Below are 15063 nucleotides of genomic sequence, written 5' to 3' on the forward strand. Positions count from 1 at the left end.
CTTCTCCTCAGTGCGCGGCGTGAGCGAGAAGGGCTCCTCGGGGTCTGGGCTCTCAGAGTCCCGGTGCTCTTTCTTGTTCAGAGCCTTGGTAGCCCAAATAGAAGAAGATAGGAAGAAGAGGCGGATAGAAGAGGAGGAGGAGGAGGAGGAGGAGGAAGAGGAGGAGGAGAGGGGTTAGAGACGGTGACACAGGTGCGAGGGTACTCACGCCGTAGCGCTTGAAGAGGGTGTCCAGGTCTTCCGTCTTGCTGCGGTACTTGTCGTCGTTTAGTGGGCTTTGGTCGATGGAGTCATCGCCGTCAGGCTCGGGGCTGTTGCAGCCGTTAAAGCCTTTCTTTCGCAATGTCTGAGGGGGGCACATTTGCATACATACACACACACACACGTGTCATCAAAAGAATAATAATCAAAAAGACACGCGTCATGTGATGAGCCAACACCTACTACACCAGCGGTGTGGTACAAACTCATTGTACTTGTAGTAGCCGCATAGAGCCTAATTTGATGTCAATTGAGCCGGACCACTAAAATCACACCATACTTAATATAATAATGAATAACAATACGTTTTGGTTTTTTTTGCCGTGTACGTGTGTGTATTTACTGACCACAGTGATTGTATTTTAAGGCACAAACCTTTAAGTCACTAGTATTCAAAACTGAAAACGATAGTATTGAACTTTGAAATTAAAACGACCTATGAAGACATAGAAATGATCACCATTCCATTTTCTACATAAGCATAATAATTCTCAAAAGTAAACTTATTCCCCACCACAAAAATGTCAAGATTTTTCACATTGAAATTCATCCTGCGGGCCGGATTGTACTCTCTAGCGGGCCGCTTTTGGTCCGCGCACCTTATGTTTTGAACATGTAAACTGCTCCAAATTATATAATTTATTGCTGTTTTTTTTCTTTTGTCTATTTTATTCATCATATGTAATATATATTATTAACTTTTTGTTTATATGTTCAAATAAAGCAACAATGTACAGTATGTACATTATGTTGAAAATGTACCTGTTTAAAATCATTTGTGCGTGGTCATCAGTCAATCACAGGGCACATACAGACAAACACCTATTCACATTCATTCTGATGGACAATTTCAAGTTACGTATGATTTGGGAATATGGGATGAAAACGCACCAACATGCAAGCTCCACACAGCCATGACCCGAGTCCAGATTCAAACCCAGAACCTTTGACTGAGCTGCCCAAAGATCACCACAAAACACTTCCACATGTCCTGCCAGACTTGCGCTGCCTACGCTGGAATCCGAGCAGGAAATGGGAAAACATTTCGGCCTCAGGTAGGGGAGAACACACGACTGTGACCCGGAATAACCTCGGATGGACAACTCAATCTGCACTCGGGAGCTCAGAATAAAGAAAGAAGCATCTCAAAGGAAGACGCCAGAATGTTCTTCTATCCAAAGAGTGCTGACGCTCTGGACCTGAACTCCGGCAAGTCAACACCGGCTGGCACCTCATCAACGCAGCTGCTGATTGGTGTGAAAGCTGTGGTGTCAATGCAAGCAAACGGGAAGAGGCGCACACGGAGGATTCCGGCTCAACCCGATTTGCCGCTAAGCTAAGAAGCTTTGTGGCCGGGTGGGCCGACGAAAAGGCGCCGTGAGCGGCCGGGAAATCTCCTGCCTTGAAAATCTATTGGCGACACTGTAAAAAGCTGAATAAAAAAAACAACCCTGAACTGCAAGCAGTTTATTCTGAAAAATAGAGAAATATTTTGGAAAGTGCAACATCAACATTTTTTTAGGAAATTAGTTATATAACGGTAACAGTTTGAGTTACAACGCTATAAAAACACCAATGACCGTAATATTAAATAACAGCTTAAAAACTTTCGTTTTTGGAAAGGGCGACGTCAATAGTTCATCATCTTTTTAGGAAATACAGACAAGTGTAATTGTTACATTTTCATTTGTGTGCATTATTACATTATAAAAACACCAATGGCCTTCCTTCATATTAAATGGAACAGCCAGAATCATTTCTTTTTAGGAAATTGCAACATCAAAAGTTTGTCTTTTTTTTTTGTAATAGACAATGATTGATGTGACAAAAACTGTTTGAACAGTGTGAATTGTGATATAAAAACACCAAATCGTCTTATACACTGAATCACAGCTTCAATATTTTCATGTTAGGAAAGTGAAATGTCAATAGTGTCTTCTTTTAGGAGGTGCAACAGTAACAGTGAGTTATTATGCTATAAAAACACAAATGGCCTTGGTAAAAGACAGTTTACAACAACTAGAATCTTTACATTTTAGGAAAGTGCCACATCAATAGTTTGTCTGCTTTTAGGGAAATAAAGGATATAACAGTACCGGTGAATTACTATGTGACAAAATCACCAATAATGGCATTTTTTTATTGCCTTGGTTCCATTCGAAGAGCCCAGGAGAGCCTACGCAACATTTTTTTTAACGTCAAATATGAACACATAAGAAGCTTATTAAAAAGAGGAAAATGAAAATCAGAGCACACTAACTAACGTCTGCCTAAAATTTGGGGGACAGCCACACACACACATACACGCGCACACATAAATTGAACACACAGCAGCCATGTGCTCTGTCACCTACATGCCATGGAAAACACGGTACATGCGTGTGTCCTGAAAGATGCATAAAATGAGCACAATAGCTCGAGGCCACAATAAGAGCTTGCGACGGACCCGGGTCTTCTTTGAGGAGCAAATGGAGTGTTTGCACACACGCACAACACAAAGCTATTATTGTTCAACAGTTTTACAGTTGTCACATAAATAAATACGGCCAATTAATGGGTGTAAAGTGAACAGGAATACAGTGGTGCCTTGAGATATGAGCGACCCAACTTATGAATAGGAGCCGTCGTCGTCGTATGGGCGATTTTGTTGCTTAGACTTCTGCAAGCAAAACTTAAAGATGCAAGTGCTGTATGGTGGTAGAGAACTCACCTCATTTTATAACAAATAGTGGTTTGGCGGATTGTGTACAATTCTTTACTGCCACCCCCATCTGAATTTTACTGTCACACTACACATCAAACAAAGAGAATGACGTATTGTGTATTTAAAACAACCATTGAACTTTGCCTTAGGAATGCTAACAAAGGCTAACAATGGAAAAACACCATAGGCGGGCTAACAAATAGCCCCGGTGTCATGGTTATAGACCTTTAAGCATGGATGTTTGAACACAAATGGCTGAGTAACTTGTTAGTGAACAACTCGAAAAAAAGAGGCTTCAAGCGGTTTCATGCCACTCCCCGCTGAGGTCCACTGTCAAAGTTAACATAAAACAACTAGAACTACACATGTAGCTAAACAATCATATAGCCTCCACTAGCTTAATGCGAACACATAATGGGAATCGCCATAGATGGGCTAATGAAAAGCATCTATGTGGCGGTGTTATAACACTTTGAGCAATGGATATTTGAACACAAACTGATGCAACACATGTAGACAGATAATATAACAATACTGTCAGGCATATATTCTTTATCCTCTGAGAACAACCACCGTGTATATCCATCCGTATGTCTCTATTATATTGGCCCCAGGTGGGCATCGTGCGCACCCCTTAAGGAGCAGAACAATGTCCATTGAATTGAAGCAAAAAAATGTAGCAAAACCGGTGTCATTATTTATATTCGATTGAATTATATCATTACTGTATGTTTCTATAAAGTAAAATATGAGTGATATTCTTTTTGATTAAAAATACATTACAAACATTTTTGGGGGAGGTGGGAACGGAACTAAGCTCGTAATGAAAGCACCACTGTAATTTCAGAATGCCACAGGATGGTGTTTACAATACAACACCTCCTGACGCTACTGTGATGAGGCTCGCCACCACCTTTATTAATCCCCCCACCTAACACACCATCTTCATCTTCCTCCTCCATCCATCCATCTGCCTTCCTTTCCTTTCTCCTCGCTCGCCTGTTCATCGGCGGCCTTTTCGCATTGTGCTCGCTCGCCTTGCCTTCCGCCGCTCTTTTCTCCTCCTTCTCTCGCCCTGATTGGGATCTGCAGCCGAGCGGATTAACACGTTGTGGCAGCGGAGGCAGGCCGCCCACACACACACACACACACACACACACACACTGCGTTTAGAGGCAGCGTGCGCATATGTGCTGCCTCTCACTGGAGTGAAGGAATGTCGAGCCGTGTGACGAATACGGACACGCACACATGCACTAAAGTGCTTCTAAGCATACAGTAGAGTGAAACGGTCGTATGCACTATGACCCGCACTAAGCCAAGTGTATTAGTGTGTGTGCATACGGTATGTGTGTGTGCGTGCCAACCTTCGTGACTACATCCACACTTCATAATTTATAGTCAAAAGCACTCGCAGAGAGGCTCACGGAGGCAGCGAGCGAGCGGGAGCGAGCGGGAGAGAGAGCGAGTGCATTTGGTGACCGACCAATTATCCTTGCTGGCATCCTCTGGCCGCAGATTAAGCCCAATGTAAATTGTATAATTAAGTCACGCCGTCCCGACCGGGTCGGGCCGGGTGCCGTGGTGACAGCAACGGCTCGAAAAAACGCTTCCAATGACAGCTGCCCGGCAAATGTAACGTCTCATCTCCCCTTTTCGCTTAAGCTTTATCGATGTTAAGCTCCAAGGCTGGGCACTTCCTGTCTTTTTTTTTTTTTCCCCAAAGACGAGGACCTTTTGTCGGAGCCGGGAGAATTTCTATACAGGCCCCGGGTGGACATATTAGATTATTTAGACGAATGTTTGGAGTTTGGCCAACTTTTGGGGGTTTGAGAGTAAAGTGGTACCTTGACTTCTGAGTTTCATTTGTTCCGTGACCGAGCGCGCAACTTAATTTATTCCTATTTCAAATCAATATTCGCCATTGAAATGAATGGAAATGCCAATACAGAGGATCCCTGCTATTGTGCCTTTAAGGGGCGGGGCCTAGTGAGATATGGGTTGGTCCTTTACCACACGGTTAGTCCAGTGCTAGCGTCCGGCCCATGCTACTTGCGAGTGTTTTGATTTTGTGTTTGTATGTTTGACTATTTGTCCCATTCAACAAATGGCTGAAAGTGCATCATTGACTGTGGCTCTCCTTGCCCACATGCAAGGGCATTTCCGTAATTGCTTCCCCCCCATTTCACTCGAGTGGCAGCCCATTTTTTTTCAATTTTGGGTCACATTTTAAGTCACCATTTGACGTACAATTAAAAACACCTGCATAATTCGTCATTAAAGCAAAGTTTTATTGTGTTTACCTTTGACTATCAACAGTGGTAAACTTTTCTTTTGCCATTTGTATCACCTGGCATGAGGCGCAATGCACCTTTGTCATTCGTTATGAAAGTTAAGCCAAAGTGCTTGATTGTTTAAAAAAAATAAAATAAAAAATAAAAATTATATATATATATATATATATATATATATATATATATATATACACACACACAGATGGGTCAGGTTAAAGTTATTCAGTTACTAATGGTTAATATTTCATAACTTTTTTTTTTTTTTTGTCCTGTTGGGCTGTTTGGTCCAAGAAAAAGGAGGATCTGTATCCCTTTTATGCCGGAACAGTTTTACTTTGCCACAGTGGAGTTTTTGAGCTGCCACTCAATATTTCACAACTTATGGTTGATTTATTTACTTGTTCATGATCATTAATGTTTATTTATAGCCTAAAATAGAAAATATATTACCCTGTTAGTTCTATCAAAGTATTGTTTATTTTCCGTCATTTGTATCGACACACTTTTTATGTTAAAATTTGACATTCTTCTTGTATTTGTACTTTATGTTGTTTTATGTCTACACATCGTTCTATCTAGTACAGTTGATTTTTTGTGAAATTACTATTTCATTGTCTTTACATGCTCCTGGTATAATTTTTAAAGTCTCAATCACAATTTCCAGAATTTCTTACGGGGAAATCCAGTTGAGCAGCATCCTGGAACGTCCGATTCTCCGTAAAATAATGGGAAAGGACATTTCAAAGAGGCGTCGCGCGAGGACGGGGAAGAGGAGCACTACTAACTGAGGATTAACCAACCACGGCCAGACGACTAACACCTGCTTAACGAGGAGGGGGGCCACCGCATCTAGAGGGGGACAACCGAGGACAAAGTCACCGAACACATCGCTCGTGTGTGTGTGTGTGTGTGTGTGTGTGTGGCGGAGGAGGGGGTCGCAGCAGCATAGCATAGAACAGCTCAGCATTGGGGAGGGATGCTCCCGTGCAAAGCATGCACACAAACACACAAGTGAGACGCACACCAGGCTTGAATATTGTATGAGACACTCTCTGGGGCCACGGAGGAGCGTGCAAAACACACACACATGCACACAACACACACACACACACACACACGCACAAATGAACACAAGCATAAAGAGGAAGAAAGAGACAGCGTGACACACACAACCACACACGTTTACACACTGGAAAACACACACACACACACACACACACGTGCGCACACAAACAGGACCAGTGGAGCTTGAGCTGATGTGGCCCGGAGCTGCGCAACGCCCTGCGACACACACAAGCACGCAAACGCACACATGCGCACACACATTTAAGAGCCATCTGCAGCTACAGCTACAGCCTGGAGAAAGCTTTACTGCTGACACTCTGAGACAGAAAGATGGAAAAGGAGAAGATGGGATGAGGGGGGGAAAAATAGTCCAGATTCAGAAAGGAGATGTGCAAACTCACTGACCTCACAAACCGTCAATCAATCAATCAATGGATCAATAAGACATTATGCTCGACTCCTTAGTTGTCCCCAATTGAGATACTTGAGGTCAATTGTATGGTTCCAACTGTGTGGGCACTTTGGGACAACATCTGTATTTTGGCCTGTTTTACTGTCGCTTCACCTTCTCCTTTCCCCCTCCTCTCCTGCTCAGAGAGCGGGGCTAGGTGGCTATGAGTCAAGCGTGGCCGATGCTGTGGTGGATTCTGCATCGACCGACCAGGACAGGTCCTGCGAAGAACCATTTCAGCGGGTTTTCTCAGAGTTTTGCCCAGATGGGGTGTCTAGGCCAGGGGATGTTGTTGATTTTTGTGAACTGAGACTCTTTCGTGATGAAGGGCTATACAAATAAATAAACTTGACGTATCCTCTCCTCCATTACTCACTGAAAAACTCACCTATTCTGAGCCGGTTAGTTAGTGTGTGATTGTCCGGGAGTGAGTTGTGGCTTACGGCAGCTCCTTGTGAGTGTTTTCATTTTGTATTTGTGCGTGAGAGTGCATTACAGTACCTAAATGGCTCAATTTTTCTTACTTAATTCAAATTGGCGACGTACTGTATTTGAAGCTCGCCCGTAACCTCAGATTTTGGCTCAAAAAACAAAACAAAAGTAAAATAAATAAATCAATAAATACATTGAAATTTTAATTAGAATAATTGGGAAAAAAAATAATCTACGGCTTGCAACTCGAAAAACTTGGAAGTTGGGGCACTCATAAGTCAAGGTGACCTTGATTGCAAAATTTGAAAAAGATTTCTCCCATTGATTTAAGCCTGAAAAGGCCCAATTATGGGATGCGTCTCAAGATGATCATGTGGTGTGGGCTGTGCTAAGAGTCCTTTTACCTCCCAAATCTGCCCGGAAAACGGGCTGACAATCGTGGCATTTTGTTACCATTTGGTTTTTACGGCCAACATAAAAACAAACAAAAAAAATCCCCACAGATACTCGCCAACATGTTCCCAGATGACACACCTTTTCTTTTGTTGTCCAAGCATCGTAGTTTCCCATCATAACACAACAAAAACTGAAAGTCAACTTTTTCTTTGCTGGCTTGAACACACCTAAATGATAATTGCACATGACCTAGAAACAGGAACAATCAAAACAATGAAGTCATTATAGTTGTATAATGATCAAAGCGAAACGAGAAAACCCCAATAACATCGTGCCTTCAAGGAAGCCACACTCTTCTGTGAAAGAATTCTGATTTTAGAAGTCAAAGTTACGCTCCTCTGAACCACAACACATTCTGAAAAGGCCAAATAAAAAGCATTAAGCTGCCAAAAAGATTGTGATCCGGCAAGTCAACAAGACATGCTAGAGGCTGTAGAGTGGGAATGTGTGTGCGCGCGTGTAAGTAGGCGTGTGTGTGTGTGTGTAACCAACTACACATTGGTAAGTGAACTCAAACATAGGATAAACAATCCCAATATTCAAAATGAGTACACCTGCAAATGATATCTATGAAGAATGCGGTTAAGTTACCAACATTTACACAGTTAACAGCTCCTGTATTATGCTCTTATTCTGAAAGCCCAAGCGCACCGCTTGCGGTCGTGGAATTAGGTGACTTAGCGATCGATACGTAACTTTCACAAATTGACGTCACCTATAAAACTGTAATAATGCATTCTGGCGCAACAAGTAATGACTAATGCTAACAAGGCACTTAAACTAGACTGTACATTCTCTCTGCTCACTTTGACGCACACAGCTATCCATTGTAGAGTATTGTTATGGTTAACGGGGAGAATAAATCCACAAAATGCTAAAAAAAAAAAAATAAACATCCCTTGCTTCTTGTTACAGTGACTTACCTTTTGAGGAACAAAGTGTGACAAATGCAGATCATAAGTTTTAGTTGTTTAAAGTGAATTGGAAAAAAAAACATTAAAATAAAGCTCTGTACCTTTGATAAATGCTTTGATTATACAGGTAAGTTCAATCAAATTCTGAATTATTGCTGTAGTTATTTACTATTATCATTTTAAATTATGCACGTAAAATGATTTCTCATTTTTAGAATAATTTTTTTTTTTTTTTACTTTCAATAATTTTCAATTGTGAGGTCTGATTTTTCCGCTTTTCAAACATGAATCTGTTGTTTGGGTGATATTTGCCCACCAATGATTCAAATATGGCTTGTAGAACACATTCTCAGCACCTATGCTCCTTAAAGGCAGCTGTCAACCAAAAGCAGCAGTTTGAAGCTGCAAAAAATATGATTCGTAATTAAAAAAATGGATTCAAAACTCCCCCCCCCCCAAAAAAAAAATCTGAAACTTGGTTGGACATTTTAGTGTTTAAATATGAGGGCTGTTCACAAATAGGTGGTGACTCCAATTGGAATTTGAAAGGGTGTGGAAAAGCGATCAAAAAATTACAATTGTTGGACTCGAATAAGAACGAATCTTAGAATATCATACTTCTTATTTATTATGATAAGAGCTGCAACTGCTGCCACACCGCTTTTACTTCATAAAATACAAAATAGTTCATGATTTTTAGCCTTTGTTTATGGCCGACGCCATTTTGACTTAGGGCGCATAGTTTCCGCGCATATGCGCAGTTGGGTAGTACTGTCGTCCTGCAGTTGATCATGGATTACGGACGCAAATAGCCATAGCCCTCCACCGAGACGACGATCTCCACAGAAGGAGGCGTCCGATAGCCGCGCCCGAGGAGCTGCACGGACGGATGTTCATGGCAGACAGCGACCCGTGGCAGAATACAAAGAAGAAAGCTGCGCAACATAGGCTAACTAGCTAGCAGATGGTCCCAGTCAGCGTGGATTTACACATTTTACTGCGCCGAGACGGGTGAAAAAAATGTAGACTTTTGGCCACGGTACGGCGAGGGATCTTGGTTAAAGTAAGCCATTTTAAAATAAAAGGAAAAACTTTTCCAGAGGGAGAAGCATCACCCAAAATACGACAGTGTGCTCTATTTCCAGTTCGACAGATAGCTTTGGAATCCTCAAATTGGATTTTTCATTTGTTGGACAATGATGTATTTATTTTGGAATAGGATGAGGAGTAATGATTAGATTCTGATTCGGGAGTCATTTGTTACTGTCAACGTGAATAGCGAATCGGGATTTAGAGGGCAAGTCCAAGCCCTATTGAATATACAATGATAAATTCTTTTTTTTTTTTTTTTTTACAGTAAACTTCGACTGGGAGTGACAAACAGTTTGAAGCAATTACGCTTCGCCTTTTATTTGGAGAGAAAGTTTGAGTTTCCTCAAAGAGATGTTATACGATAGTCTTCCATTTCTTGACAGCAAGAGAGTGAGAACAGCCACAAAGGAAGACTTTTCAAAGCCCGATTTCAAATGTTGAAATGTGTTGAAAGTGTGCAATGTGTGGTCTCTCGACATGTTACCTCGATGATGTCGGCGTTGGTCCGGCTCTCGTGCGGCTCGTTGTACTCCGTGTACTTCAGCAGCACCTTGTCCATGTCGGTGCTGGCGTACTGGAAAAGTTTGTTGGAGTGGTTGAAGATGATGAGGGCAATCTCGCAGTCGCATAGCACGCTCAGCTCATATGCCTTCTTCATCAGGCCGAATTTCCTTTTGGTGAAGGTCACCTGCATGGAAGGACAACAACAGGGTGAACAGGGGAGTGAGATGTTGGGAGGTGTGCTGGGTACCAAACAAACAAACAAACAAACAAAAAACATTTCACCTTTTCGGATTACCATGACCTGGATGACTAAGGACCTACCTACACGGACATATTGATATTGCATCCCTACTTATCTGCCAGTTGAGGGCGCCAATGAGTCTCTTCATTACCCACAAGAGGTTTGGCCGGTTTGAAGCAAAATGGCAGACTGCCTGTGTCTTTTCAGGAATGGCTTCTTGAGACGTGTTTGTGGGTCTACTCGTGATAGACATGCCGACCGAATTTCATTCAGCCAAGTTCAATTGGCTTTGGGGGCTGCATTTTCCCCAAATGAAAAGGTGTCTATTATACATGCTTCAAATTTGGCAGAAATCTTTTGGACGTGTTTGTCTTTGAAAATACCATGAAAAAATGTGCCAAAATGACCCTGTAATGGCAGCTTTGCACCAAAATGGCAGACTTCATGCGTCCTTTCAGACATGGCTTCTTGAGACATTTTTGGGTTTCTATCCATAATAGAGATCCCTACCAAATTTCATGTTGCTAAGTTCAACTGGCATCTGGGGCTGAAGAGTCATCAAACTTCACTGCCATCCTCCACAAAGACCACATTTAAAATCCTTCACAATTTATCTTGGTCAACTCTTCAGTCTAACGTTTCAAGTTTGGTACGAATCGGACAAAATCTGTGGGACAAGTATACTTTTTTTAAGAACTCCTGGAAAAATGGTCAAAATGACCCTAAAATAGCTGCTTCACAGCAAAGTAGCCAACTTCCTCCGTTTCTTCAGGCATGGCTTCTTGAGGATTTTTTGGGGGTCTACTCATGATAGACATGCCTACCAAATTTCATGTTGCTACGTTCAACTCGCTTCGGGGACTGATATTTTCCCAAAGTTAAGTGTTCCCTATTGGAACAGAAGGCGTAAACAATGTTGCGTGACAGGCCGCCCGTATCAGGACTCAACATTACAATGTGGGCCAAAGCGCTTGCTTGACTGACAGGCCGAGGACTGTAAGATTTATCTACATGCGCTCAGGCGGGATTGCAGATCATCCTGACAAGTCGTGTTTACTCTCGATTTAACGGGATGTACAATTTCAACACTTTTAATCACACTTCTGCTGCTTTCTGTTACGCCATTCATTGCATCGGATTGCATTAAAGCGATAGGGGAGGGAGCTTGTTTTTAGGCAACAGACTTGAGGACCGGCTGGCCAAACATGCTTCTCGTCTGCTGTCACGTTGACTATCCTCGTCACTTTCACACTCTGCCATGCTCTTTTCCACGCCCGCCCTCTCTGTCTCTCTCTCTCTCACACACACTCGTGCTCCATCAAAGCGCACACACACACACATTTGTGAGAATGCTTAGATAGTGACTGGGAGTGATAGAAGTGAGCATAGGGTGCTGGTTTGCTTTAAAATTGCCTCAGTCAACCAAACAGACGAAGTCAGCTTTGGCTATGGTATCATTAAACAGGATGTAAATAATGATTTTTTGCAGGTACACTGATTTATTTCATTTGACCTTCATTTATCTTGGTAAGGCAATTGAGAACAAATTCTTGTTAACAATGCAGACCTAACAGCAGAAAACAAAGTAAAACAAAGCAATCCTCCTGAGAACCAAGGGAAAATGTGTTTTTCCAATTTATTTTTGATTTATTATTCAATGTATTATGATTTCCTGCCTCCTAAAACAACTCACAATTCAGTTTTAAAAAAAACATTTTTAATTTTGATTTTACAACATATCTACTGTAGTTGACAGCAGAACGAATTAACCATAACACAACAAAATGATAACCTGAAATTTTGTTTAATTTTTTTTTATAAAACAGAACATTTTGGCCTGTGTTTCATTTAAACTGCTGAACAAAAAGGCTATTACAATTTGACAGACTTGAGCTTTAACATGTTTTGTCCTCTCAAGCCAGTAGGCCTCGGCAGCACAAATTTCAATGTGTCAGCTTCTCCTCAGCTTCCTCTTTTCTTCATTAATCAATTTGTAGCTATGGTACTCCAGGAAGCAGTTTTCTTCTTTGTGCAGTAGAAGCCATCAAAATTGGCTTGTTGTCAAACCATTTAGTGATCGCCAACTCTGGACTTCTCCTGACTATCCCCTCCCTTCTCTTTTCAATTTTTTTGGTCATCAGGAAACCGACATGGCTTTGGGACACGTTTTTTTTTGTTATGGTCGCAGTTCCTGGAAGGCGCTTGGCCAGCAATGCATCCATGAAGTTAATTGACGTGAAGTGGCGGTCGAAGTACAGCGGACTTCCTGTGGGAACAGTTTCAACCATGCGTAGGACTGCCGCTGCCCCAATTCCCAACCTTTGACCAAAAGTATTCTTCCCTTGATATACGGTACTTCAAAGTCCAACATCAGACCACCAGGAGAAGCAAGGACAAATACATTTAAGCCTGTCGGGTATGGCTTACATGGAACAAATTGCCTGTAAAAGGGATCATTTGCTCATCGATGTAGACCTTCCCTGGTTTCAGGAGGTTAAGACAGCCTTGCCTTACTCTGTCCAGAGGAGGCCTGACTCTCCAAAGAATGTCTTGCTTCTTTGTTTCCTCTGTTACATCCAGGTCATTGACAATCTTCAGTGAGTTTATCAACTTGAAGAACTGAACTGTTCCTTGTCATGTTTTGGCTTATTATTACTTATTATCTTATTACTTACTATTGCTTATCATACGTGCTGGTCTCGGCCCACAGACGACGACGGTTTTCCTGTTCGTGTGTGTCTGTCAGATCATCTGATGAGTCTCCTGCCTCTTCTTCTGAGCTTTCTCTCTCTTCTCCAGCATAAGCAAGCTCATTGTTTGTATTTTCTTCATTTGAACAATTCCAGAACTGAATTTTCTTCAATTATTTGGTACAAAATTTGCCTCGCTTCTGCCTCATAGATCCATCCATTTTCTGAGCCGTTTATCCTCACAAGGGTCACGGGCGTGCTGGAGCCTATCCCAGCTATCATCGAGCAGGAGGCGGGGTACACCCTGAACTGGTTGCCAGTCAATCGCAGGGCACATACAAACAAACAACCATTCGCACTCACATTCACACCTACGGGCAATTTTTAGAGTCTTCAAATCAACCTACCGTGCATGTTTTTGGGATGTGGGAGGAAACCGGAGAACCCGGAGAAAACTCACGCAGGGTCGGGCTGAACATGCAAACTCCATACAGGCGGGTCCGGAGATTGAACCCCAGACCTCAGAACTGTGAGGCAGACGCTCTAACCAGTCATCCACCGTGCCGCCCTGCCTCATACAATAGTGTCACAATTAAAAAGGTTGAAATAAATAATTATAACCTTATCTATCTATCTATCTATCTATCATTTTTTATTCAGATAATACATTCAGCATGTTTATTACCCCACAAAAAAAATGTGTTTTGGGGCAGAAAATGGAATGTAAACAAAGAACTTGAAAGCTATTTAGTTATTAGCTAACACTATCAAATCATCCTCATGTCCATTACAGTAGACATTTATAAAAAGGCTATTATTTTCCCAAACAAAAGGTTCAACTGAACTCTGACTGCAAATGATGACTCATAACATGTTCATAAACAAAAATATATGATTGCCTTTGGTGAAAAAACATTATCTTAATAAAATGTAACTTTCCTTTTCTCTCTTCCTGGCATTTGTGTTTTGCTGCATTCTCCATTTTGTCTCAGGAAGAAAGCACAGTTACTTAGAGCCCACCCAAACACGCGAGATATCATTGGAAAGGCCAGGATGTCCTCCACTGTGCACACCAGGACTTAGTAGGGTAATTCCAATGAGTCAAAAGTTAGAGACCAAAACCAAATGTCTACTACAGTGGACACAAATGAATAGGCTGGGTCTCAGGAGCATATATAAATAATCTTTTTTTTGACAACCAAGAAGTCAAATGGGTCTCTTTTCTATCATGACGAGGGTTGGGCACCGAGGGTGCTTATACATCAGATACCGAACCTTTTTGAATAACAACGCACGTTTTGGTTACTCATTTCGGTGCAACTTAATTTGCCCTGTGATTGGCCTTAGTCAGTGTACAGCTTGTATAATTTACTGTCCCTTTAAAATATCTCAACACACAGCAATTCATGTCTATACTGCTGGCAACAAAAGTGAGTACACCCCTAAGTAAAAATGTCCAAATTGGGCACAAATGTCAATATTTTGTGTAGCCACCACTATTTTCTTCTTCTAATCTCTATGGAGAGAATTTTTTTTTCAGATTCTCATAGATTTATTTGTTATGCGGTGCTACATTAAACTGACCAGTAAGAATGAGTGTAAGCGTGATAAGACCCAAATTAACACACCTGCTCTCCATTCGCAACCAAGACCTTTTAACACTGAGTCATAACAGCGGGGAGGGAAATTGGCTAATTGGGTCCAATTGGAACTAGTTGTACAAGCACTCTTTCGGTGAACTGCTTCACATCAGTGTTGCATGGAATCCATCCATTTCTAGCACCTGCGAACTACTGCTCCAGCCCAGGACATTTAGACTGTATTCTGTCATTATTGCATTTAAAATCCATACATTTGTTTGTATATGCACTGTTTCTGACAATTGCTTCACACCTGTGTTGCATGGAGGCATCTGTCAACTTATAATCACACGTAGGAAGCACCACAAACTCTACACTT

The 15063-nt window shown here is 41.8% G+C and overlaps 1 protein-coding gene across 5 annotated transcripts in view; it reads right to left on the bottom strand.

The window, feature by feature from the left end:
- The window catches only part of mef2d (myocyte enhancer factor 2d), a 106861-nt gene that overhangs the window by 29852 nt on the left and 61946 nt on the right, over positions 1 to 15063 (bottom strand). For all 5 annotated transcript variants that reach the window (XM_061776798.1, XM_061776799.1, XM_061776795.1 and 2 more), the window contains 2 exons: positions 10154 to 10357; positions 209 to 346 (listed from right to left, as the gene is read on the bottom strand). In XM_061776798.1, coding sequence (XP_061632782.1) covers positions 209 to 346; positions 10154 to 10357 — 342 coding nt within the window. The remainder of the gene's footprint in view (positions 1 to 208; positions 347 to 10153; positions 10358 to 15063) is intronic.

This window comes from Phyllopteryx taeniolatus, chromosome 6 (assembly GCF_024500385.1).
Source record: "Phyllopteryx taeniolatus isolate TA_2022b chromosome 6, UOR_Ptae_1.2, whole genome shotgun sequence".
Taxonomy (NCBI): Eukaryota; Metazoa; Chordata; class Actinopteri; order Syngnathiformes; family Syngnathidae; genus Phyllopteryx; species Phyllopteryx taeniolatus.